A 23,371-nucleotide genomic window follows, 5' to 3' on the forward strand; every position below is an offset into this window, starting at 1 on the left:
AATTGCTCTCCTGTCCGGAAGGACTTTGGTTAGAGGGTTCAGTCAAGGGCAGCTGCTACGCAAGCTGATGAGGTTTTGTTATGAGAGGTTTAAACAGTTCACAGAGTTGTATACCATAGTTTGGTTGGGCATTTATTTCAAATAGGGAGGGCCCGTGGAGATGCAGTCCCTGGCGTAATGCCCAATGGTGAGTAGGTTTTTGCAATGGGTGGTTTTTTTTAATTTTTTTTTTTTAATTAAGGATTTGGAGGAAGGGGACTTATTTTATAATGGCAATTGTTCCAATTGTTATTCTTTTCTGGTGACTAGCCAGCCAGCACCCTGCCAGGTGCATTACTGCTAAACAGCAGCGGAGGTGACCCCTCCTCAGATGAGGTGATTGTATCTCTATTGTGTCACACCCTCCCGCGGTATTCATACAAAGCACCACCACAGTCTGGAAATTCCCAAACTCTCCTGTCTAACCCCGAATGTGCAGAGACTTAATTGGGGAGTTAAGTGCAAGGCCATCCTCCAGAGGCTGGTATCCCCCTCTCCTGACATTCTTTCTCCAGGAAACTCACCTGCTTCTGGAGGATGACACGTGTTGGGCCACAAAGATTTCCATTCGGCCCATTTTGCCAAGAGCAGCAGCCAGACTAAGGGGGTGTCCATCCTAGTCAAGAAGGGGCTCCCACTTAAGGTCCTGCAAGTGTTGAGGGACCCAGGAGAGAGATATTTGGCTCTGAACACTAAGTTCGGTGACCAAAGGGTATCCATGGTTTCACTATATGCCCCGAACTCAGGCCAGGAGGCCTTCTTTGATGCAGGGGCAACCTCCTTAATGGGGTTTTATGATAGAGAATTAGTCATAGCCAGGGAATTCAATTGTGTGGTAGACTCCCACTAAGGATAAAACGCTCCTCCCCTACAAATGCAAATGCTCCCCCCTACAAGTGCAGACAAACGCAACTTCCGGGTCATGACGAAATTGCAAAGGGACCTCTCGGTGATCAAGATCTGGAGATTCTTTCACTCAGATGAGAGATTACACATTCTATTCCCATGTGCATTTGGGGTGCTCAAGGCTTGATATGATGCTAGTCTACAGGTCCCTTATCCAGACGGTCACCAAATGCGAGATTCTCCAGAGGGTCCTCTCCGATCATGACCTAGCCTGTGTCTCATTGGACCTTGGGGTTCTTACACGTTGGCAAAGGAAGCCATGGCGCCTAAACGACAGACATGAAATCGCACAGACATGAAATCGCACATATCAGACACCCTAACCAATTACTTCAGAGTTTGGGATGCGGCCATGGTGGTCCTTCGAGGTGCTATTGCCTACTCTAAGCATATGCAAGAGCTCGGAAAGCCGGGGGTAGACACGTGGAGGGTTAGCGCTAGAGGAAGAAGTCAGTCAGCTACAGGCAAACCACAAGAGGGTAGACACGCATAGATCCCTGAAAAAGCGTGCAGCGCAGAAAGTATTAGAAGCCCATTAACAGACAAAGCATCACAGGCTTTGCTTACTGCCCATCGGTATTACTAAGTAAAAGGCAACAAAGCCAATAGACTACGGGCTGCGAAACTCTGTAAACTTGCCCAGCAGAATTTTATCCCGATTTTGATATTATGGGAAAGAAACAGGGTCACTCAAGAAGTGGGCAAATTAATTCCCTAAAATAATCTTCCATTATTGATAGGGACCATGGGCCCTGGGGAACGGGATCGGAAAACGTGATTCACAGACCAGGCTTCCGTAGTTCAGCTGAAGACAGGGACGCGCTTGAAACATCTGTAAAGAGGAGGTCTTGTGAGCTATTCAGAGAATCCCATAAGGGAAGACCCGCGGCCTGACAGCTTTTCTGCTCAATACAAGACATTTGCACCAATAGTGGCCCCTCAGTTAACTAAGGTATTTAATAGCTTCCCAACAAAGGGTTCGGTCTCAGGAACCATGTCTGAGTCCAACACCACGCTTATTTTGAAACCCGGCAAAGATGGAGCCGATTGCTCAGCATACAGGCCAATAGCACTACTAAACGTGGATGCAAAAACATGGGAACATCCTGGCCTGCAGGCCGACTAAAAATCCTCCCCAAATTAATTGATCAAGATCGGGTGGGTTTTTGTAGAGGAGCGGGGTGCACACGATATTATCTGCAGATTCATGGATATAATTGCTGCCAAAAAGGAAATTCAGAAACGGTTTGCAATATGGTCACTGGACGCCCGTGAGGCATCTGATAGCATGGATTGGAGGAGCTATATGGAGGGGTTCTGCCAAGTTGCAACTTTGGCCCGAACTTAACTCATCATGGCCTACTATAAATCCCCAAAGATCAGGATAAATATCAATGGGCAGCTGTCCCAGCCAATTCAAATAGAAAGGTGAACGAGGCAGGGCTTCCCGTTTTTGCCCCCAATAATTGCCCTAGCAATGGAGCCTCTGACTCAACACGTCCAAAGCAGCCCACTGATCTATGGGGTAACCTTACGGGGAACCATTCATAAGCTAGCACTCTATGCTGACAATGTGTTGTGTTTCCTATCCAATCCTTCATGTCCCTGCCCAAACTCACTGGAGCTCATCTGGGTTCTGAATTAACAAAGAAAACGCACTGGGTCTTAACATCACAGAGACTCATGCGACCCTGCATATTCTTCAAGAGGGTTATGGATATCGGTGGGTGTCGGATAAGCTACCATACCTGGGTATCCTGATTATTGCATCAAGACTCACTAGTGGGCACCAATATCCCGGGCCTGATAAAGAATGCAACGGAACAACTGTTGCGGTGAGATCAACAGGAAATGTCTTGGCTGGGCAGAATCCACACAGTAAAAATGACCCAGCACCCGAGGCCTTTGTATGCTTTGCAGGCATTGCCGCTGAACGGGCGGGCTCAAGTTCTTGAAGAGCTCCAGAGGCTCATCACCAAGTTTATTTGCGTGGGTAGACAACCTAGGGTCCCGAGGAAGGTCATGCTGAAATCCCCAAACATATGAGAGTCCCATCAGTGTGGAATTACTTTTTGGAGACACAAATAGCCCCACTACTGGACTGGTCACTAGACATGAGGACCCGAAATGGAAAGACATTGAGAAAGCGGGATGGATAGCTCCATTACAGGAACTTCCATTTCTCTCAAAATAGGCTAGAGGACTTATATGGAATGTCCTGCCAACGACTGCGGTCGCCCTGGCACACTCAGACGGGGCGGGTCGCCGTCCACTCACACTAGTTCTAAATAACCCTGATTTTTCCCTGGCCAGAAGGGGCTTTCACAGCCTGGGGAAGGGACTCACTGTTGAGACTCTGGGATCTCTTTGGGAGTACGGGGGGCACCCCTACCCTTTAACAAATGTAAGGCCAGATTTGGCCTGGGTGAAGCAGAGCGTTTCTTCTATGTGCAATTTAGACATTTCATCACTAACCCAGCTATTAAAAGGGCGGCCGTTCGCACCCCCAGAGGGATTGAACTTAAGGCACAGGAGGGAAAGAGGTCTAGCAGAGTCTACCAATTATACAGGCTTTTGGAGAATGACAGGAAACACCCTTACATGATCAATTCGGAGCAGGACATTGGCTGAGACATTTCGGGGGAGTCTTGGAGCAGGATCTGGAGGCTAACACATAAAAGCTTGCAGTGCACACAAATGAAGGACGGGGCCATTAAGCTTTACTATAGGTGGTACCCAACGCCACCAAAGCTCCACAAAATGTTCCTGACCAGTGCTGGCATGGGTGTGAGGAGGAGGGAAACATCACACACATGTGGTGGTCCTGTCCTGAATACGCACATATTGGAAGGAGGTATTGATGCAGATTAAAGAAATCACTGACACTAAGCTCCCCCTGGACCCTCTGGTGGTTTTGCTTGGGGACGCTCCAGAAAAATAGATTCTTCCCGCTCTCGCATGATTAATCAAGTACTGCTCACGGCTAAAATATCTAGACGTCCTGGAAGGGCACCCCCCCCCCCCCTTTGGCTTACTGGTGGACAAAGGCATGGGAGATTCTGGTCACAGAGAGAATTACATTGCTCCTGTCCAATACGATCCCCAAATACATACAGACCTGGTCCTTATCGAGCATGTCAGGGACAGGGAGGACGGGTCTTATGCAGAACTTGTGCCTCACATGAGACAATTGGTTGGGAGATGTTGGAGGCCTCACGGGCAAAAGTCGGGGCTTCATGGGAGTAGGAGCAACGAGGTAATGATTGGTTTGTTGGCACCGACCCGGACAATGGTGCAATATGTGGACATGGGGCCTGTCTGCTCTTTGCCAGCGACAGAAAACAAATGCCAATGCAAGGGAGTGTTCCTGTTCTTTGTGTTGATGGCCCCCCCACTCTTCTTTTTTCACTTTGTTTGGTACTTGGGGAGGGGTGGGTAGGATATGTGTCACGTGATCGTGTATTGTTAGTTTATTTGTTATTCTATGCTGTATTGTGACTGAAAAGTTAAATAAAAGCTTATTAAAACAAGTTTTGATGAAAGAAAGGTCAGGATGAAATTATTTTGAGACATTGCCCAATGTGCTTTCAAACAGTTTGTTTTCTATGTAATTCGTACAAGTGTTGCTAGTCTATACGTCTTTTGAATATACATATTTTTACATTCGTCTTTCACCACTAATAAAAATGTGTTGAGAACAAAAATGGGTTGAATACATGTAGAATATGTTAAGGGGCAACAGTTGTACTAAAAATCGCTCGTAGTGGGTAGGATAGTGTTAAGTATTATTGCTTTACTTATTTATTAGGAAGAAATTGTGTTTTGTGGGTTAATTTCCCTGGTCTTCGTATAATTCAGGGTCCCAGGTGTACGTACATCAGGCTTGTAGACAATATTAAAAGTGATGTGGCCCATCTTACACACTGCAAGCACATCATTGTTTGGCGAGTAGGTCCAGAAACGGACATTTTAGAATATTTTCTGACTGGAAGTTCAGCAGTAAAGAGATATGACGAGTGCTAACCCCACACACTCACATTTCCAAAGAGAATTACAAACAATACAAGAGCCGAGAATAATCTAATTTTTTTTAGAACGAGTGACGGCTCATGACTGGAGACAAGGTATGAAATATTGCTCTAAAAAATGAACAGGTGAAAGTATCTTGCAGCAAGATTCGTAACAAGCCGTAGGACTTTAAAAATAGTACCTAGCAAAGCTGAATGAATAAAACTGAATACCATGTAGAACGTCTTTGGAGCAGCTGGGAAATGGGCAGACTGAAGGATCAGGTTAGTCCTCATCCGGCTTCAAACTAGCTGGTTCTATATCTTTAACGTCCTCCTACCTTGCTCTCTCATTCCAATACCCTTCATGCCTCCTACTTCCATGCCTCCCATAGCCCCTATGTGCTGTGCTTGTAACACATGCTGCTCCACGCCATCTTTAGAGACCAAACCATTAAACTTTACATACAGCCTCCTTCAATGCTCTACTTTTGGCCCTTTCTGCACATCGCAGCTCCCACTCAACGTCGCCCCCCACAATGGACGCAGCGACACTTCCGCAATATACATACACATGCTTTTCATTCCCAAATTCGGAACAGCTCTGCTCCCGTTGAACGTCCTGGTGCTCTTAAGATGCTGCTTTGTGCTAGGCTGCCAAGGACGGGGCGGAAGGGGAACCATGTCCCTTCTCCTAGGTGCAGTGCCCCAATCAAATACCCGCTTACCTGGCCATAAACTCCTCAGGGACTCCGCGGCGCGCAGAGAACTTGAACGACGTGTCACCTCCGTGTGCAGTTCCAACGAGGCGGCGTCATAGCGTCAAGTATTTCCTTCCTCCACCAGTCAGGCTGCCTAGAGATAAGCAGGTAATTGCAAAGAGTTGGCATTCGTTGCCAAAGGCTCACAGGGGCACACTCCTCCTCGGTCACCTAGTCCCTCCCTCGCAGCACTGCATTAATTATTGAATCATTAGTCATTGAACATAAACAGGTTAGAAGAAACGTACATTTTAAAACCTTTCATTTATTCTGCTAATAATCTCACACAGTCTGTTCATCCTGCAAACACAATAGTTAGCACAGATTTGCTCAACCAAAAATAAAAGGTCAGCAGAATTGAGAATTTCTACAGCCAGCAGCAGAACACAAAATGTGGGAGTCCCTGCGAGCCATGTAAAGGGACCACCAAAGCCCAGCAACGAATGTGGCGCGCCACAGACTCCTGGGCCAGCCGATGCACTAAACGTGTGCAATGCGCATGATGATCACTCACTCTGATGCAGGCATGTCACACACTGCACTAGGTTAAAGCTTTGTAGTGGGGTGAAATGAAAGTCTGATACTGCAGATAAGGGAATTGAACTTCTTTACTAAGTACACTATATACACATCAGGTAAGTTCAAGGGTAAGTAGGAAGGTACACAGGAGACATCCACTGGCATCCACTCTCACAGGCTGCTTTACTCCAACTGACATCCATGGAACTAGCAGGGGCACTCACACAGAACATTCCACAGGCATATTCCACCAGGCATTCTCTCTCCAGCAAGCATTCATGCAAAACCAAGGCAGGGAACACAAGACAACATCCCCCACCTAGACAGAAATCAAGATAAAAAGGTGCAGAAAGAAGCACAAGGGAAAAACACAGGGAATTGCGATCAAAGTATAAAACCAACACCACTCTGGCCACCTCCACTCCAAACTCCAATCCAAATCCCACTCACTCCATTCCGAAGAACAAGGAGACATGCTTGCACCTACCTCGTCCCTTCAACAACCTACAATGTAGCAAAGCAACCATACAATACACTCAAAACAAAAGGAACCAGCCCAAACTCTCAACACACCACCATGCCACACAATCCCAAAACAGCACCCTCATTCATCCTGCTACCAACAACTAAGACGCACTGAAGCACAGGACACCCTTCATCTTCTACTATTCTAATACAGAACAAATGATCCACGTTCAACAGGCACAGAGCACAGGCACCCACCGCCGTGCACAAGCACGTAGAGAGGACCGCCCCCCTAAGGTACCAGCGTCCAACTCCCCAAAGGCATGGGCAGGAAACCCTCTCAGGCGTGGTGTCCAACACCCCAAAATGTGTGGCACAGGTGGCAGAACACCTCTATAAACTAGTGCCGTGTTCCAAACACCAATGGCAGGCACGGTCAAAAACCACTAAGTGCCGGGTGTCCAACAACCTGGACGGCCCTTGGCCAGGCTCTCAATTGCCCCCCACAGCAGACAGCAGGCCGGGTTTACCATACAACAGACGCCAAACTCAAACACATCCTCGAAACACATGCATTGGCAAAATTACATTTAAGGCATAGTAAGTAAAACAAAACCCTACACTGATGGAGTTCATGCCCTGAGCTAATTAAGTCCAGAGTTATCGATGGTCCTGTGGAAGCAAGCAAGCAATGGTTACTAGATACATTCAAGACACACATAAAATGGTATGTGGTAATACTGAATTCCTTATCAACAGAGGCCACGTCGGAGGAACACGGAGCTCACAAGCCACAACCAATTAATCTCATACCCAAGATAAAACACCAATGCATCTACTTTTTACTACTGGACAGCAATATGGTCATAGGTCTACCTCTCTAGAGCATCTAGGAACCAATACCAATTACCCTTCTGTATACGATTAACATTAGAGGTTATCAATAGCTTCACTACAGTTTTACCACTAGAACGTTATTATATTTCATAATAGATCAAGAAAGCTCTGAATTTTTGTAAAGCATTTTTGTAGATTTTTTTCCTCTTGTACAGTTAACTAATGAGTATTGATATATATGATATGATATGGCATGGCATTTATAAAATTAAAATAGCATACTCAAACAATATGCAGTTCCAAATGCTAGCAATAATGTAATGTGTCATTTGTATAGCGCGTTTTGCCATTGGTATGACCTCAAAGCGGTGTAGATGAACGGACTGGGGGGACCAAGTCCAAGGTATGGGATATTTGTGAAAAAGTATGGAATACATGTGTGCATTTTAGCCAATACTAAGGTGGCCAAGTCCCTACTGCAATCCATGTCGAGCTGGCTTGTGGATGGGTGCTGTGAGGTTGTCGGGGGAGTAGGAGAGTGCAGGAGACTGATCATGTGTCCAGCTAGACCACATTTTTGTTGTGGGACATAGCTGCATTCTAATGGCAGGTGTGCGAGGTGTCTTCCAGCAGTGTATGATAGTAGATGCATGCGAGTTGGTGGCCGTGCCTGCGGCCATCTTCCATCGACATGGAGTGCAATATGTACTCATTTGTCTCTGCTGGTTTCTTGGTTTCGTAGACGTGGCACAGATTTTGTCCTGCAGTCTGCAGGAGTTAATTCTCTCTGTATGTTCTATGAAGGGTTCAAATGCTGCCACGGCCTGACAGGGGGGGCGGGCAGAGGGGGTTAGGTAGCCTGTGGCGTGGAAAGGGTTCATCAGCATGTTGGGCGGGGGAGGAGAAGCCAGGTCTGGAGGACCTTGCGGACGGCAAGGTGATCCTCTAGGCAGCAGATGCCAAGAGGGAATTGCATTCCAGATTGTAGGAGCTTTGCCGGAGAAGGAGAAACCTCCCTATTCTTGTCGATTTGAAAGGGCAGATGACAAGGAGAAGAGCGGGCCCAATTGCAGGTTTCTATTTGGATGGTAAGGGCAGAGTATGTGTTGAAAGTATTCTGGACCCGTCTTGAGCAGGACACAATGGGTGATGCGCATGGCTTTCAAAGTGGATCGATGCACGACAGATTCAGTGAAGGAAACATAGGGCGGGTGTGATGTGCTCCCTGGGGTTAAGCACTAGGAGGAGACTAGCTGCAGTGTTTTGGACCAGTTGGAGCTTTCCAAGTGGACATGCCGGGGCGCCCAGGTACAGGGAGTAAGCATAGTCTAGGTGGGACAGGACGATAGTCATGATTGCTGCGACTGTGAGGGTAGGAGAGGTAAGAGAAGATGTGTCTGCGAATGCAGAGGAGTAGATAGCAGGATTTAGATACAAAGTTAATGTGGTGAGAAAGTATCAGATCAGCATCCATGGTAAATCCCAGGTTCTTTACTGAGTTGGATGGGTTCTATGTCTTGTTCCCGGTTTTTGAAGGCTGCACCAAAATAAAAGGACCATTAAGGCTTCCCGCCATAGTAGCCCACTCTGCCACCCCCTCACAGTTTCACCTCCCCTTCCACCCTTCATTCACAGCCATACACAGGCACTTCCACGACTCCTCTTCCGGGTCTCACCGCACCCATCAGCCATGGTGTGCACTCGTATGCATTGCAGAGGCTGGCAGTTCGATTTAGAAAGACCGGGGATGGGGGCATGGGGAGAAGAGTGCCGTCTTCCCGCAGATCCGTTGTAGTTGAATATAGTCCTTACATAATACACCTTCTCTATTCAATTCTAGAATTTGAAAGCAACGGTGGCGGATCAAAAGAAGGACTCTTATTCTTTATGGAGATTTCAAGGATGTTTTATTGAAAACCAAAAATATAATGCCCAATTCTTCCCATCTCTATGGAGTTCCCTACCTACAAAACGAACTAAGGTGCTCGTCAGCCATCTACGAATGTCCAAAAGGAAAAGTGGCCACAGTCCAAACTAACCTCCATTGACCCTACCACTTATTCTAAGAACTAAGGCGAGGATAATGACTCAATTTTCCTGGATCTTCCTTCTGGCAAGATTCCTTCTTTTATACTCCTCTTAATGTGATGTTTTCAAATACTCTCTTGCGATTTCTTTAACCAGTTCCTTTAATTCCGTTAAGGCCTTCTCAGACTCTTGTTCCTTCTCAGGTGTGGGTTTCTTTAATCTTGAGCAACTTTTATAATCATATACGATGGCTTTACCCCTTTCCCAGGGTATAGATCTACAAGTCTATTTAGTTCATATTCTCCTTTACGCCTTCTCTTCTGTTTCTTGGGCTTTTAAATTATCCTTCACTTTGCCCTTTTCTTCAGGCGTTCTCTCACTCTCAATGTCTCTTACAATCATTATATTAGTAGTTCCCTTATTAAACACTTCATTTTTCTTGAGTTCTCTGATTTTTGAGAGATAAATCGACTTTGCCTCTCTTCAGGAGTTATTCCCACTCTTTATCTTTCTTGCTATTATTGCATACTGATTCTCCCATCCTTATTCATTTGTTTACTTTCTCATATACGCGTCTGGGACGAGTATGAGCAGTTCTTTGATCTATATGACTGGGACGAGTATGAATAGTCCCATAACAGCTCCCCTTAGGCCTCCCAGTTACTTGGACTTGACTGGGAGAACGTCACGAGGGCCTGTGCATCCTCGCGGTCCGCTGCTTTTCTCTCTCGATTCGGTCCGGCATGACACGCTCTGTATCCTCTCTCCTGGCAGAATGGCAGCTTCACCTGTAAGTGGTTGATAGGCGGTCCAGAGGTCTTGACATAGTTCTGGTAACCACTGTTCCACCGCAGGTGCTCCATGGTCAAGCCACCACCCTGACCCTCTCTTCTTTGTTCCTGAAGGAGACATCACGTCCCGTGCCCTGCTGTCATTTTCAAACTTGCAGGTTTTCTACTCGGGCGATTCTCCGCCCCTCTCAGGTGTAGGGCTCCCGTTTGACTTCCCTTGTCTATGTACATATCTTTGTGTCAGCTGGTTGTGGTGTCTCCTCTCATCCAATTTAAATGCGAATTTGTATTTAAAGACATACATTATTTCGATTGACAATAACAAATGTCAACTCCTTATTTAAGGCTATTTTGGGATATTCTTTAGGGAGTTCCTCCTGGGAACAGGAGTCCTTGCTCCCAAGGGGGAAAGGGACCAATGTTCCCTCTAATTATTTTTCTCTATGTGCGCAACCGGTTGACTGTTGTGCGCACATTATTTCCCATGTGCGCAACTGACTTATGAGTTAAGCCACTTTGTGAGCTACCATCGCAGAAGAGAGTTAGGAAAGGAATTTCCTCTTCCCAGCCACTGCAATTCTTTAAAAATCTTACAATACATTTTCCAAATAAATGGGCTAAACTCAAATATGTCCTATGTGATTACACAGAAAACTCATCAACCAGTCCAAGACTTCAATATCTGCCACAGTACCTTGCAGAGGTACTTCTGCGCAGAGAAAAATGTCAGCCTCATTACGAGTTTGGCAGTAAGTGGTAAAGTTGGCGGTAACTCTGTTGCCGCCAACATTACCACTACACCAAATTACGATTTCGGGCCTGGAGTGGAAGATTTGCCTCCAGGAAAATCCTGGAGGTAAATCTTCCAACTCAATGCTGAAACCGTCAGAATTTCCACTGCAGTAATTCTGCCAAAAAGCCACATTTAGTACCATGGACTCAATATGGACTCAACATGAATGGGGAATTACACCGCCACCACCAGTTGTAATCCGGCAGAAATTCCTCTGGACCACATGGCGCTAACAGTAATTAGATTGGGCAGTATTCTGGTGGGTTTATGCCGGGATTCCGCCCCAAGTCTTAATGAGGCCCTGTATGTTTTATGCCACTGGAAAAATCACTCATTTGTATTACAAAACACAAATATCTCTTAGTTGTGTTCCCAGATATCTCGCGCAAACAATATTTATTCTTAAAGAAATGATTCTTTGTATTCTGATTTTTCAAAAAAAGGGAATTTTGTTCTTGATGCGATAATCTCATGGTCAGCCGACACGTGTTTCGACCCAAGGGGTCTTTATCAAGGCTGGTGCATTATTGTTCATTGACGGTTAGGTAGGTTGGCTCTTGTTGGTGGGTTGGGGTAGGTGGGTTCCACTCCTTGAATAGGCTGGCTTGGCAGGCTGTTACTGCTACGAGTGACGTCCCTGGCGTTTGTCACCCTCAAATATGTTCTGTCATAACTGATGGGGCTGTCAAGAAACTCACACAGAATACATTTGATGATGGATTAATGGCAATTAAAAGCAATGTGTCAAAAACATGCTGAAAGAAGTTCAAGTGCCACTTTAATGAAGTAATTCAAGGGTCAGGAGAACATGCTTCTAATAATTTGTGTAAGGATGATAATTGTATCAGAACAACTGCACCTTAGAATATGATGATCCAAATTCCTTTGCCTCTGCTTACTATCCACATTACATTCTCCTGTGGGTAGTGATAACACTAGCCTTAGAGCTAAATGACATATGCACCATGAATTTTTTCTCCCCAAAAAAGGAGAATGTGCCTAGCAAAAACAAGAAACAATGAACATATCATTGCTTCAACCCACAAAGCTCCACTGATAGTTTTTCAAAATAGTGACCAGTAGAGTAGTGGTATAGGAAGGAACTCTAATATTAATACCCAATCTCATAACAAATTTTATGGGGAAAGAATATCTTTTAATAAGCAGAAAGTATCCCTATTGGCAAAGCTAATTACTTTTTTACTCCCTGAAAAATCATTTGACTCCAAGTAAGGTGCAAAATCTGATTAGAGCCATTCTTGTACCCCTGCATAATAAAGTGTATAGTTCTGCCCACCCTTCCGCACCACAGCCAAGATACAATTAAACAAGAGCCTTACCGAGGTTTATTATGGAGCCCTGTTGAAGACAATCACACATATATGCCTTTTAAGTTAATTGCATCAATTCATCAGAGATACAAATTATTTAGTGCCTTCTTCTATAACTATGGATCCCTCTACTGTAATTCTTTGTGATCAGTTAAATAGGATGCAGGGAGATGCTAGAGACTGCACACACAGAACCACATGGTTATATTGAAAAGCCCTCAGCAGTTGAGCATAGAAAGAAATGGATGGTGCTGTTGTCTAGATGGATACTAGAATTTCCTATCCTTTAGCAAACATGCAACACATTTCCTTCAGTGTATTGCTGAAACGTCTGACTTGGTCTTTGAAATATGCTGCTTTGATCATCACCTACAAGGAGTTATGCTTCCACCCATACCCTTCCCCAGCGCCTGTGCTAGCCTCCAATATTAGTTGATAGAGCACTGTAAAAAGTGAGGTATTGTAGCAGTAAACACTCACTGGGATATTTGCAGACTCACAATACTTTGCAAGCAAGGCATATTTAAATGCCTGAACATATGATGTGCATTTTAAGAATGTCATGACTCTACATGTACACAATTCTTTTGCAGTGCATACAAATTTGTTTGCAACATACCCCACCCTTTTATCATTGTGTAGGATTACACAGTGCTCAGTGAAACTGTTTTTGTATAGAAGTGAGTTACCATATAATGTCTGAAGGTCTATGCCCAAAGGAACTCTGAAAACCTGGAAATTATGCAGATTATGTGAAAAGCATTCTCCTGTCTGAATATCCAGTGCCCTGATACCATGGACGAGTAATCCCAGGCATAGTCCATACCCATTTTCCCTTGTAGGCTAAGTAAATAATATTGCAATGTTGCTCTCTACTTATCCGGTAATGTTAGTAATGCTAAAGTAGGAGACGCTGTACATCACATTTGTCGTTTCAAAATCTTTAGAGGGCAAATTAATATTTGATTTTCATAATGCCTTAACTTAAAAGTGGGCCACTTCAAAGCACTTGCGTGACATATGTACAAAGAAGAGGAAGAATGGGATTTGGTAACACATCCAAGTAGCCTGCATACTTACAGTCAGTATCCGATATTTGAGATGGTAGTTAGATTATATAGTGTGGGTGATGCTTTTGGTAAGGCACAATGAGTAACAGAAATTCTTGTGCGTTAACGTTATTCATATTACAACAAACATAAAACAAGTGGATGTAGGTACACGTCGGTTAACCTTTCGCAGAGCCAAGAGAGGAAGAGTCAAGGTTGTCCGGTAGTATCTTAATGTACTCTCTGGCAGAAGTTAGAGTCATAAGGTTAAAGTGTGTTAGAGTCAGGTTTAGGAGTCATGGGTGGGGAGGGAACATTTTTGGTAAATGTGTGCAGGCATAGCTTGGTTAGATTCTTCTGTTCATGAAGCCAGTTTTTCATATTAGTTTTTAACCTCTTGTGTTGTATTTTTCTGTTAGGGAATTAGCAGAATATCAAGACTAGTTGCTTATTTTAAGAGAGAACATTTCAGGCAATTGCTGTGGCTTGTACCTTATTAAATCATTTTGAATAGGTGAGAAGTGTCTCTGTGCGCTGCTAAAAATCTTCTGAGCGGCACCCAGAAGGAAGCTGGGCAAGCGCACATGCGCACAGCTTAGAGGGAACATTGAAAGGGACTCTCCCAGGAAGGTCCCACTTGCCTCTACCGCTAGGTAGGGTTTTGCAGAGCGGGGGCAGAGGGGGTGTGGAGAAGGAACAAACAACTAGATGGAATTGTGAATGATAGCATGTGCCTCATCTTGATAGAATTATGATTGATATCATACCTCTCTCTTAGTTAGAATTGTGAAGGATAGCATATCCCGCACTGGAATAGGTAGAATGAATAAGAGTGAGCAGAATAGGTGGAATAGATGACATAGATAACATAGATGGAATGGATGAAGCAGAAAAATGGTCGCAGTAGACTGAATGATTGGAGAGAACAGAATGAGTGGAACCTACAGAAACTCACCCCACACGTTGCTTCACAGTGCACCTGCTACTGTGTTGTTGCCTTATATCTCTATCCCCTATATTTGCTACATATGCCAAATATGTGCATCGCCAATATATCCTATGTACCTCTAAATATATCCCACAGATACCTCTACCCATCATGTCGCTATATATGTGTGTCACTATGTACGTCCCCAATGTCCTGCTTATGCGTCTGATCTCAGGCGCTTATACTGATAGCCACCATATCACACCACTATGCCTATTCTCTACTATACAGCACTTCACCAGAACACAGCTATACCACTGATAATTCGGCCTAGCTGTTCACATATGAACACGACTCCATGATCACCTCATCGCCCTAATAAAAACACAGTTACCTGAAGCACATTCCGACTAGCTTAGGCGTTCCTCAGGCCTAACGCAGCCAGAACCCAGTCTGGGTGTCCTCCCACCAGACTGGACGCATCTAACTGATTTCCTCAGCACCACACCTATTGGTAAGAAGCAGCTACCATTCAACAACTACACCAGCTGCACACATATACGGTGCTCCAACGCACCATAAGACACTCTCTGTCTACTGACTAGAACTACAGTTCCCAAGGGCGTTCAACCTACCAGCGCTTTGAGATCATACCAATGATACATAAGGCGCTATATAAATGCCAAGTAACATAACATAACAAATTCCCTCGATTGGTCACACAACCAATTGGCAATGTGTTCTTTCGAAGATTGTGGCAGTCAAGCTTGGAATTATATTCCCAGTATTGCTGTCAAGATTTGTGAACCAGGAGACCGGTGAGGTTTTACCAACCCCTGTAAAACAAATTAAATTCAAATTACTGAAAAACTGTCAAAGGTTCATGGCTTCTAAGGGAAGTTACTTAAAAACAATCTAAAAGCAAAGATTTAAAAAGGCTGGTAAATCCCTGTGCCAGCATTCCTCCTCTTCCATCCTCATTTGCTTTGACGGGTTGACTTATCCTGGCCAACCAGATATAAGGGGGAGAAAAGGTTTTAATTGTGTCTCAATAGTTTAACCATAAAACAAAGTGACCGGGTTAGTGAGCTCAATAATGTTTTGGGAGACACTACCTCTCTCGGTGATGGGTATAATTGCATTACTGAAAATGGTCTCCCTCTACCGTTTGCTGCATCATTTTCTGAAGATTCTGTATCTCATACCGAAGGCCTTCTTCAAGGAATTGCATACAGTAATAGGAGGCTTTATCTGGGGATCTGGCAGGCGCAGGGTGGCCTTAGACACTTTATGTAGGGACTAACAAAGCAGAGGCGTACAGCTCCCGCACTCAAATTATATTATTTAGCAGGACAAGTACAACACGTGGCGGGGTGGCTGGCAGATATAGAGAGATTGGAGCACACCCTCCAGAGGGCGGGAATGGCTACTTAAGGAGGTGCTATGGTTGGGGAGGGTTGGAATATGGGAGCCCTCCCCCCCAATCTCCTACAGTTGGGTAGGAATATTTGGACCGGACTGCTGCTCAGATGAGGAGAACCCTACTCTTCCCAGATACCCATGGCAGCAATTTAGGGTGGAGACACAGCAGCCCTATCGCTGATTAGGTTGCAATGGGAAGACAAAGGGCTAGTGATGGTTGGGGGGGGTGGGAGGATCTGCTCCCCCCTAAAATCCCCCCCCCCTAAGGTGCTCTTGGAGTTTCGAGCAATAGAAGGGTTTGGGGTACATGGGGGACAGTTTTTGACATACTCCAGAATAATACACGAGGTACAGAGGAGATAGCAGGGCTTCCCGAGTCACGTAGAGGAAGATCGCATACTTGGGTTGCTGTATGACATTTCAGAGGGAGGACATGGAGTGTACAGATTGTACCAGGGGCTGTTAGCAGCATTATCGAAGAAAGACACCAAAAGGGAGGCACAAATGGGAGTTGGATGTAGGTAGAGAGCTCACAACATCAGACATAAGAATAGTCTAGAGCACCAGTATAGCCAAAGAAGGGCCCAAGGAATGCTAGGCTGAAGCTGATCCAGCTATATGGGTTGGATAGGGCCTATATGACACCCCATCTTATCTCTCACAAGTCTTGGTCTCAACGTTGAGGGTGTGCCCCAGGAGTGGTGAGGGCGGGGCAGACATGATGCACATGTTCTGGACGTGCCAGATAAATCAGGGGGTTCTGGGGAGAGATGGAATCAAGGCTCAGGAAAGGAGGGGTAAAAGAAATGTCTGGACACTGAAGGCTTGCTTACTTGGGGTGTTTGTGCACCCCTTGAGTGCCAAACCAGCGAATAGATTGATGGACCTAGCCTGGGTGTTAGGAAAAAGGAGGATTGCCATGGCATGGAAATCTCAAGAGGGCCCATGCAAAGAGGGGTGGTGGAAAGATCTGCGCCGTTGGTCCATTGCCGAAGCTGCAGTGTGGCATGACGCTATGCAGTTCAGGAAGAGGTAACGTTTGGAAAATGTGGTGCCTGCAACATTTTTTTAGCTCGCCAGATGACAAACCCACTGGAGAGAGCATGAGGGGAGGTGCCCCTGGTGGAACTTCTGTGGACTACAAGCCGTGGGTTTTCTAGTGGGTTTGGTTATATTGCAGGGAAGTGGGGGTTAGGGAAAATGTGTTGATATGGTATATTGCATTGCAACACTGCAATGTGATAGAACATTTATTTTTAAGTGGTTACAAAAGACCAGCTTTTAGGCCCATAAGCAAATTGACTGCCATGGTGAAGGCATAAGAAAGCAATTTGCTTTTCCAAACCCAAGCAGTCCAGCCTAGTTTTACCACTCTACCTCCGAAATATTGAAGAAAACAAACATTTGAATTTGGAAAATTGACAAAGGAGCAATTTAGCCTCAGAAACAAATTACTCTGCCATGGTAGATGCATCAAAATAGTTTTGTGCATCTTACCCAGGCAGTCCAGCTAGGTCGCCCACCCCTGCCCCTCCTGCTTTCCAATTAGGAACATTGCATATGTCTGCATCTGTGCTCTTTTAGCTCTGTGGTTCCGCTGGTATATATAGACTGAAGCAGGGTGCAAAAAATTGCACTTGCCACTAGCCATTGGCTAGTGATAATTGACTCTTGGAGAGTAGCAAATGGTGTGCAGTTTATATGAATTGAGGTGGCGAGTGACTTTACGGCTGGCTAGTAGTTTTGCTTCAGACCAGGGGTAAAAGTGTCAAGTTGCAACTTTATCTACATCCATCTTTATCCCACCCATTTCCGTGCCAGCCCTTATGAAAGATGTTATTTTGGCAGCCTTCCTCCCATAGAATTTTATGGGAAAGCCTTTCTTTTTGCTTTGTTTTGACTGCTGACCTGACTTTCTGTAGTTAAGTAATGCTTCACTTGCCATGCTTTGTGCTAATTTGTAATGGGGAAACTGATCCTTCCTAAAGACAATCAGTCCCGTGAGGCTGTCACCATTAGAGAATTTCTTGTATGTATTGCTGCATACACAACCATTAACTGTGGCTAGGCTAATCTGTATCCTTTTAACTTTTTGGTTACAAATACAATGTGTTCAAGATTGGCAGGTGATATTTTTCTACCAGGTTTTTGACTTTTTACTCATACACTTTTGCATTTCTCCATATAATGCCATAAAGAGGATCATATACTCTAAAATGTACTATATTTTCTTCTTTCTTTTGGCCATTTTGTACTTTAGCTTTCTTCCTACCCTCTGGAGTTTCGACATATTGAAAGCCCTTTCCTGGGCAAAGTGGAGGTCTGTGCGTGGCCAGATCTGGGGACTGGGACTTTCTGATCCCAGTCCATATCGGTTTGCCTCATCCATTTCTGTTGCTGGGCAGAATGTTTGAACCAACAGGGGCTATCCATGGTTTGATAGCTCTTGTCAGTTTGAATGGTGCAGATCCTTATCATTGGGTGACCTGGTGGCTACTGCAGTCCAAATCATGAAAAAAAAAAAAAAAAAGAAAGACGACTCCTGCAGCCATTCAACAGATCATCTTTGGAGTCAAGACCCCTACGAAGAGGTATAGTCTGCTGAAGACCCAAGGACGAACGTTGGGTCTGACCAGCATGGCCTAAAGCCAAGACAAGCTGAAGCCCTGCTTCTTTCGTGATCTCCAGAAGGCCCTCATCGGTGCTTCAACCCCTGGACTGGTCGGAACAACCAGTCTCAACCGCTGCTCAAGGATCCATGCCTGCTGAGCCTTTGGAAGTGTCCCTGGACCACCCGGTGGACTGACCAGCTCTCTCCTGGGCTACCTTGCTGCAGCTGTCACTCTTCTGAGTGCATCCTCGGAACTTGGAGTATCTTTGACCGATGCTAAAAGACACCTGCTCCTGCATTTTCAGCCTTCCAGTCCCAACAGAAGCTGTTCAGAACCTGCTCCTTTGTTCACCATCTGAAGATCGCCTGTTACCGCCTGGCCACTCCCATTGCATCCACTTTATGTCACTCTGTCAAGAGCTCCTTTTCATCATTTGATATCAAGTGTCATCAGCTGTCCTGTTTCTCAAACAGTAATACAAGTACCACGACCAAACTGCGTCCAAAAACAAGTGCTGCACCCACGACCCCTGGCTCTCTCTCTGGCGCAACCGGACCGTACAGGGCCCCAACAGATTCCAGAACCTCTGAAGTGGTCTCAGGGAAAATCAGAGTAAGGGGGATGAGAGGTTCGGGGAGGGGGGGGAGGGAGGGGTGAGTGAATATACCGGTTTCATCTCCCTGAGACAAATCTGGGGAATTTATCCATTCTTCCTGTGGGAGGGAGGAGACACTCCCTTAGAGGCTAGGGAGTTGAGCCCACTAAGCAAGACCCTCCCCTGGGGTCTGGGAAAGTGGTACCTCACTAGCAGCGACTCCCCTCAAGGAGATAAGGACATCTATTCCCACAAGGAACTCCTTACAAAGAACATAGAATCTGCCTATATGGGAATATTAAAGACTGATCGTATTGCTGTGGATTGGCAACCTCAACATACTAACACCCCGCCCCTTCATGTCTTTGGGTCAAGGCAATGCCGGTATCCTGGTGAAGGCAACAGCCGATTGAAATCAAAACGCCCCATGGAGGGACGTCGGCGGGAATAAAAAGGGACCAGGAATCTGGAACAGAGGAGAAGGAATCTTACGCAGAAAGCCGCGCTACACCGCTGAGCCGCTACACCTCTGAGCCAGCGGTAGCATGAAGAGAGCAGAAAGAGAGAGCAGAAAGAGAGAGCGCAAGACATGCCGGAAGGTCGGCGAACTGAAGGGCGAAAATGCCAAAGCTGAGACGGGGACAGTAGACAGACCATCTCATCTGGTGTCGCAACCACACACCAGCCGTGGTGGGCTGGGGGCCAGTTAACCGATCCAGAGACCACATCAGAAGAGGGAAGCCAAAACCCAGACCTCTGTGCAACTGTTGCAGAGCTGTACACGAAAAGGGAAGCAAGTGCTCCCGAAAAGGGGAAGCCGGGGAGAGGGACGAAAGGTTGAGTCCCCGAAGTAAGAAGCGAAAAGAGTTATGGAAGCCTGAGAAACCAGATTTCTGTACACCGGCTGATGCCCAAGAGACCCCTGCTGAGTTCAGCAAATCAGAGGGCCAGGAGGCTTTAAGGAGCACTAGGAAAATGAGCAATGTTTTACAAAGCTTGGAAGCTGAGGAACCTGGAAGTGCTAATTAATCATACAAGGACAGATTGAAAGAAAATATGCAAGGTTATTAAATCGCAATATGTGAATCAGTTCTTTTTTAAGGAAAAGGAACTATTGGATTTGTAGAAAGGCTTAAGGCTTAAAAGAGGTTATAAAGGAATGTGAAGAGAGGATTGAAAACTTAATTTTGACGAACCCTTGAAATCCATGTTAGACTGATAAAAAATATTGGGTTGTAATTAAAGAAACGTTGGCCAGACGAAGCCGAAGAGGAAAGGCTACTGTATGGCCTATTTTTAGGTTATGTTTTTCTGATCAGTGGTTGGGCCAGATCAGAGTTAGGCTTTCGGACGGAGGACTGATATTCAGGACAATTGATGAGCACCCTTAGTTTAGCCTGTTAGGCAGGGAAAATTCCTCATAGCAATAGGGTGTCATGATCTCTGCTTCCAAAAGGTCAGGGTTTTCCCAACTCCCTTGGAAGCAGATCCATAACCCAGGTTCCGAGTGCCAACCAGTCCCAATTGGGACCTTTTGGACCCAGTCCTGGCGCCAGTGGCACCAGGCTCATAAATATGCCCAGTCCCAGCGCTGGAAGCGCCGGGCTCATAATGCTTGGGTGGACTTACCTGCAGCAGACCATGCTGCTTACTTGCCTGCCAGTTGAGCCTCTGATCCTCTTCTGTTTGGAACTACTTTTCCTGTTGGGTGGGGCAGGAGCCACTCCCTAGGTTCAGAACACTGGAACTCTTCTGGAAAGCAGGAACTCTTTTCTTACCTAGGCGTGGCTGTGGAAGGAGACACCTAAGCACTACAGGAGGCTATTTAAACCACACCCGATGGATGAATCTTGCTTTGCGTTATTCTGCATCCTCTGCAGCAGAACGCTCATCGTGTCTTCTGCATCTGATCCTGGGCCTAAGGAAAAAGGCTTACCATCCTGAATCCAGTCTTCAGCAACACCTATAAAGACAAGAAAGAACAGGTTAGCATTACGGTCTTCAGTGACAGCGCTTCACTTACCTGGTCCATCGGCTGTCACCAACGCCTCGCGCTGCATTCCGGCATCTGAAAGACAAAGGCTTACCTACTCTTCGTGCGCTCCGGAGGTCTTCGCACTGCATTCCGGCATCTGAAAGACAAAAGCTTACCAACTCTTCGCACGCTCCGGAGGCCTTCGGCGCTGCATCCCGCATCTGAAAGACAAAACAAGGTGCGTTTAAAGACATTGGGGAACTTTAATACTCACGTGCCATTACTCCTTTCCACATCTAACCCAGTGGGTATTCCGGCACCCTGCAGCCGCTCCGAACTTGTACCTGCAAAATAAAAAGACAGTTAGAGCGCATCGTGAAGCAGGCAACAAGCGCTTACTTACGTGCTTCCAGGCGCTTCTATTCATCACACGGGCTCCATCTTCAACTCACTTCAGCCCGTCATCCGCCATCACCGGAACCCTGCAAAACAAGAGACATCATTACTAAAGACTTTTAAAGACATTAGAATTACTCGAAACTTACCGTTCGTGCAGTAAACGACGGACAGCAGTCCTCTGAAGTCAAGAGGCCTGCTCCCCTTATCCAGTGAAGAAACTGGTTACAGCACCCTGCCCCGAGGCAGATGGAGAGCAGGGCGTTCACTTACCTAAGGTGAGAGCGTTAACCTTTGGGGTTCTACAGGAGAAGAGAAAGGGAAGAAGAGAGAGACATTCAATAACCCAGTTCAATAATCCCATATTTTCTATCTGCAGACATCTTACCCTTTGAGTCAGACATACAGTGCACAGAGGTCCAGCCCAAAGAGCCAGCCGTGTGTTACACATAACCTTTGAAGATACGGTATACGCCCAGTCAAGACCGGCGCCTCTACGGGAATCAGGTGAGCGTTACAGAACGCAAAGCCTACCGCAAAACTCCCGTCCAGGCGCTATGGAAACCTCGGATACCGACCAGCTAGCCCAGTTACTTGGGGAACTAAGGGCAGAAGTGCATGCAGCCCGTCAGGAAACGAACGCTCTAAGAAGGGAACGGATTATTTCCAAGGAGCGAACAGATGATCTCGCTAGACAATTGCTACAGTCACAATCCGGACAGACCCCGTTACCCGCATCTGGGGGAAATCTTCCTTCTACATCCTCTATGAATCCAGTGCAGATCAAACTACCTGGGAATGTACCTCTGGCTCCGCCCGAACGATTTTCTGGTGACCCAAAGAGGTTTGCAGTATTTATCAATCAGTGCCGGTTGCATTTCTTATGCCGGCCAGCAGCCTTTCCAACTGATCAAGCTAAAGTAGCTTTCGTGCTTTCGTACCTTAGTGGCAATGCGGCAGACTGGTCGATCCCTCTAGTAAATCAAGATGATCCGGTCCTCCATGATTTTCAAGCTTTTCAGCTCAGTATGGAAAAACTGTTCGCAAGACATTCACAGGGGCAGGCCTTGGACAATGAGCTTCTTTCGTTGCGACAAGGTAATCAAGACCTTTTGGCTTATATTGCGTCTTTCAACAGACTGATAGTGGAAACTCAATGGCCTGAGGACAAAAGGATTACGCTGTTTTATAGAGGTCTACGTGGAGAGCTCAAAGATGTGTTAGCCCAAGTAGTGAATCCCCCACAAGATTGTTCGGACTATATAGACTTAGTCGTTCAAATAGATCACAGACTGCAGAACAGGAAGGCCGATCGTTCCAAGTTTGATGCTCGAGTATTTTCCAAACCGCCAACTCCTTCCAAAGGAGTAGACTCCGGGGAACCCATGCAAATAGGGGGCCTGAAAGGTCCTCTAACACAAAAGGAGCGGGAAAGGAGAAAACAGTTGCAATTATGCCTCTATTGCGGAAACTCGGGGCACTTTCTTCGAGACTGTCCGGTGAAACCTGCCAAGAAGGCAGTAGGAGCTGCAGTTACCAAAGTTACAAACTCTGAGCAGGGAAACGACCTCGCCCGACAAGAATAGAGGTCCTCTTGCCGAGCGTGAAAACCAGTTCCGTGACCTCGCATTTCGTGATACCTATGGTCCTCATTAGCCCTGATAATCCGGATCGATTACATGCAATTGAAGCTTACGTCGACAGCGGTGCCATCGGCAATTATGTGGATCATGAAATGGTTTTGAGGATGAATCTAACTCTTTGTCCCAAGGCTGTAAAATACGTCATTACTACGGTGGATGGAACGGAGATAGCCTCCGGACCAGTAACGCATACCACTCAAGAAGTGACGCTAGTAAGTCAAGATGGACACCATGAGAAGATCGTGTTCGATGTGATCAAGGCTCCTCAGTTTCA

General features: G+C 46.0%; 1 protein-coding gene across 2 annotated transcripts in view; it reads right to left on the minus strand.

Annotated features, from left to right (window-relative positions):
- The window catches only part of ENTPD7 (ectonucleoside triphosphate diphosphohydrolase 7), a 482,207-nt gene that overhangs the window by 422,719 nt on the left and 36,117 nt on the right, over positions 1-23,371 (minus strand). For both annotated transcript variants that reach the window (XM_069611530.1, XM_069611531.1), the window contains exon 2: positions 5,681-5,807. In XM_069611530.1, the coding sequence (XP_069467631.1) occupies positions 5,681-5,688 (8 nt within the window). In that variant the 5' untranslated portion in view covers positions 5,689-5,807. The remainder of the gene's footprint in view (positions 1-5,680; positions 5,808-23,371) is intronic.

This window comes from Ambystoma mexicanum, chromosome 8 (assembly GCF_040938575.1).
Source record: "Ambystoma mexicanum isolate Mex_15411 chromosome 8, UKY_AmexF1_1, whole genome shotgun sequence".
Classification (NCBI taxonomy): domain Eukaryota; kingdom Metazoa; phylum Chordata; class Amphibia; order Caudata; family Ambystomatidae; genus Ambystoma; species Ambystoma mexicanum.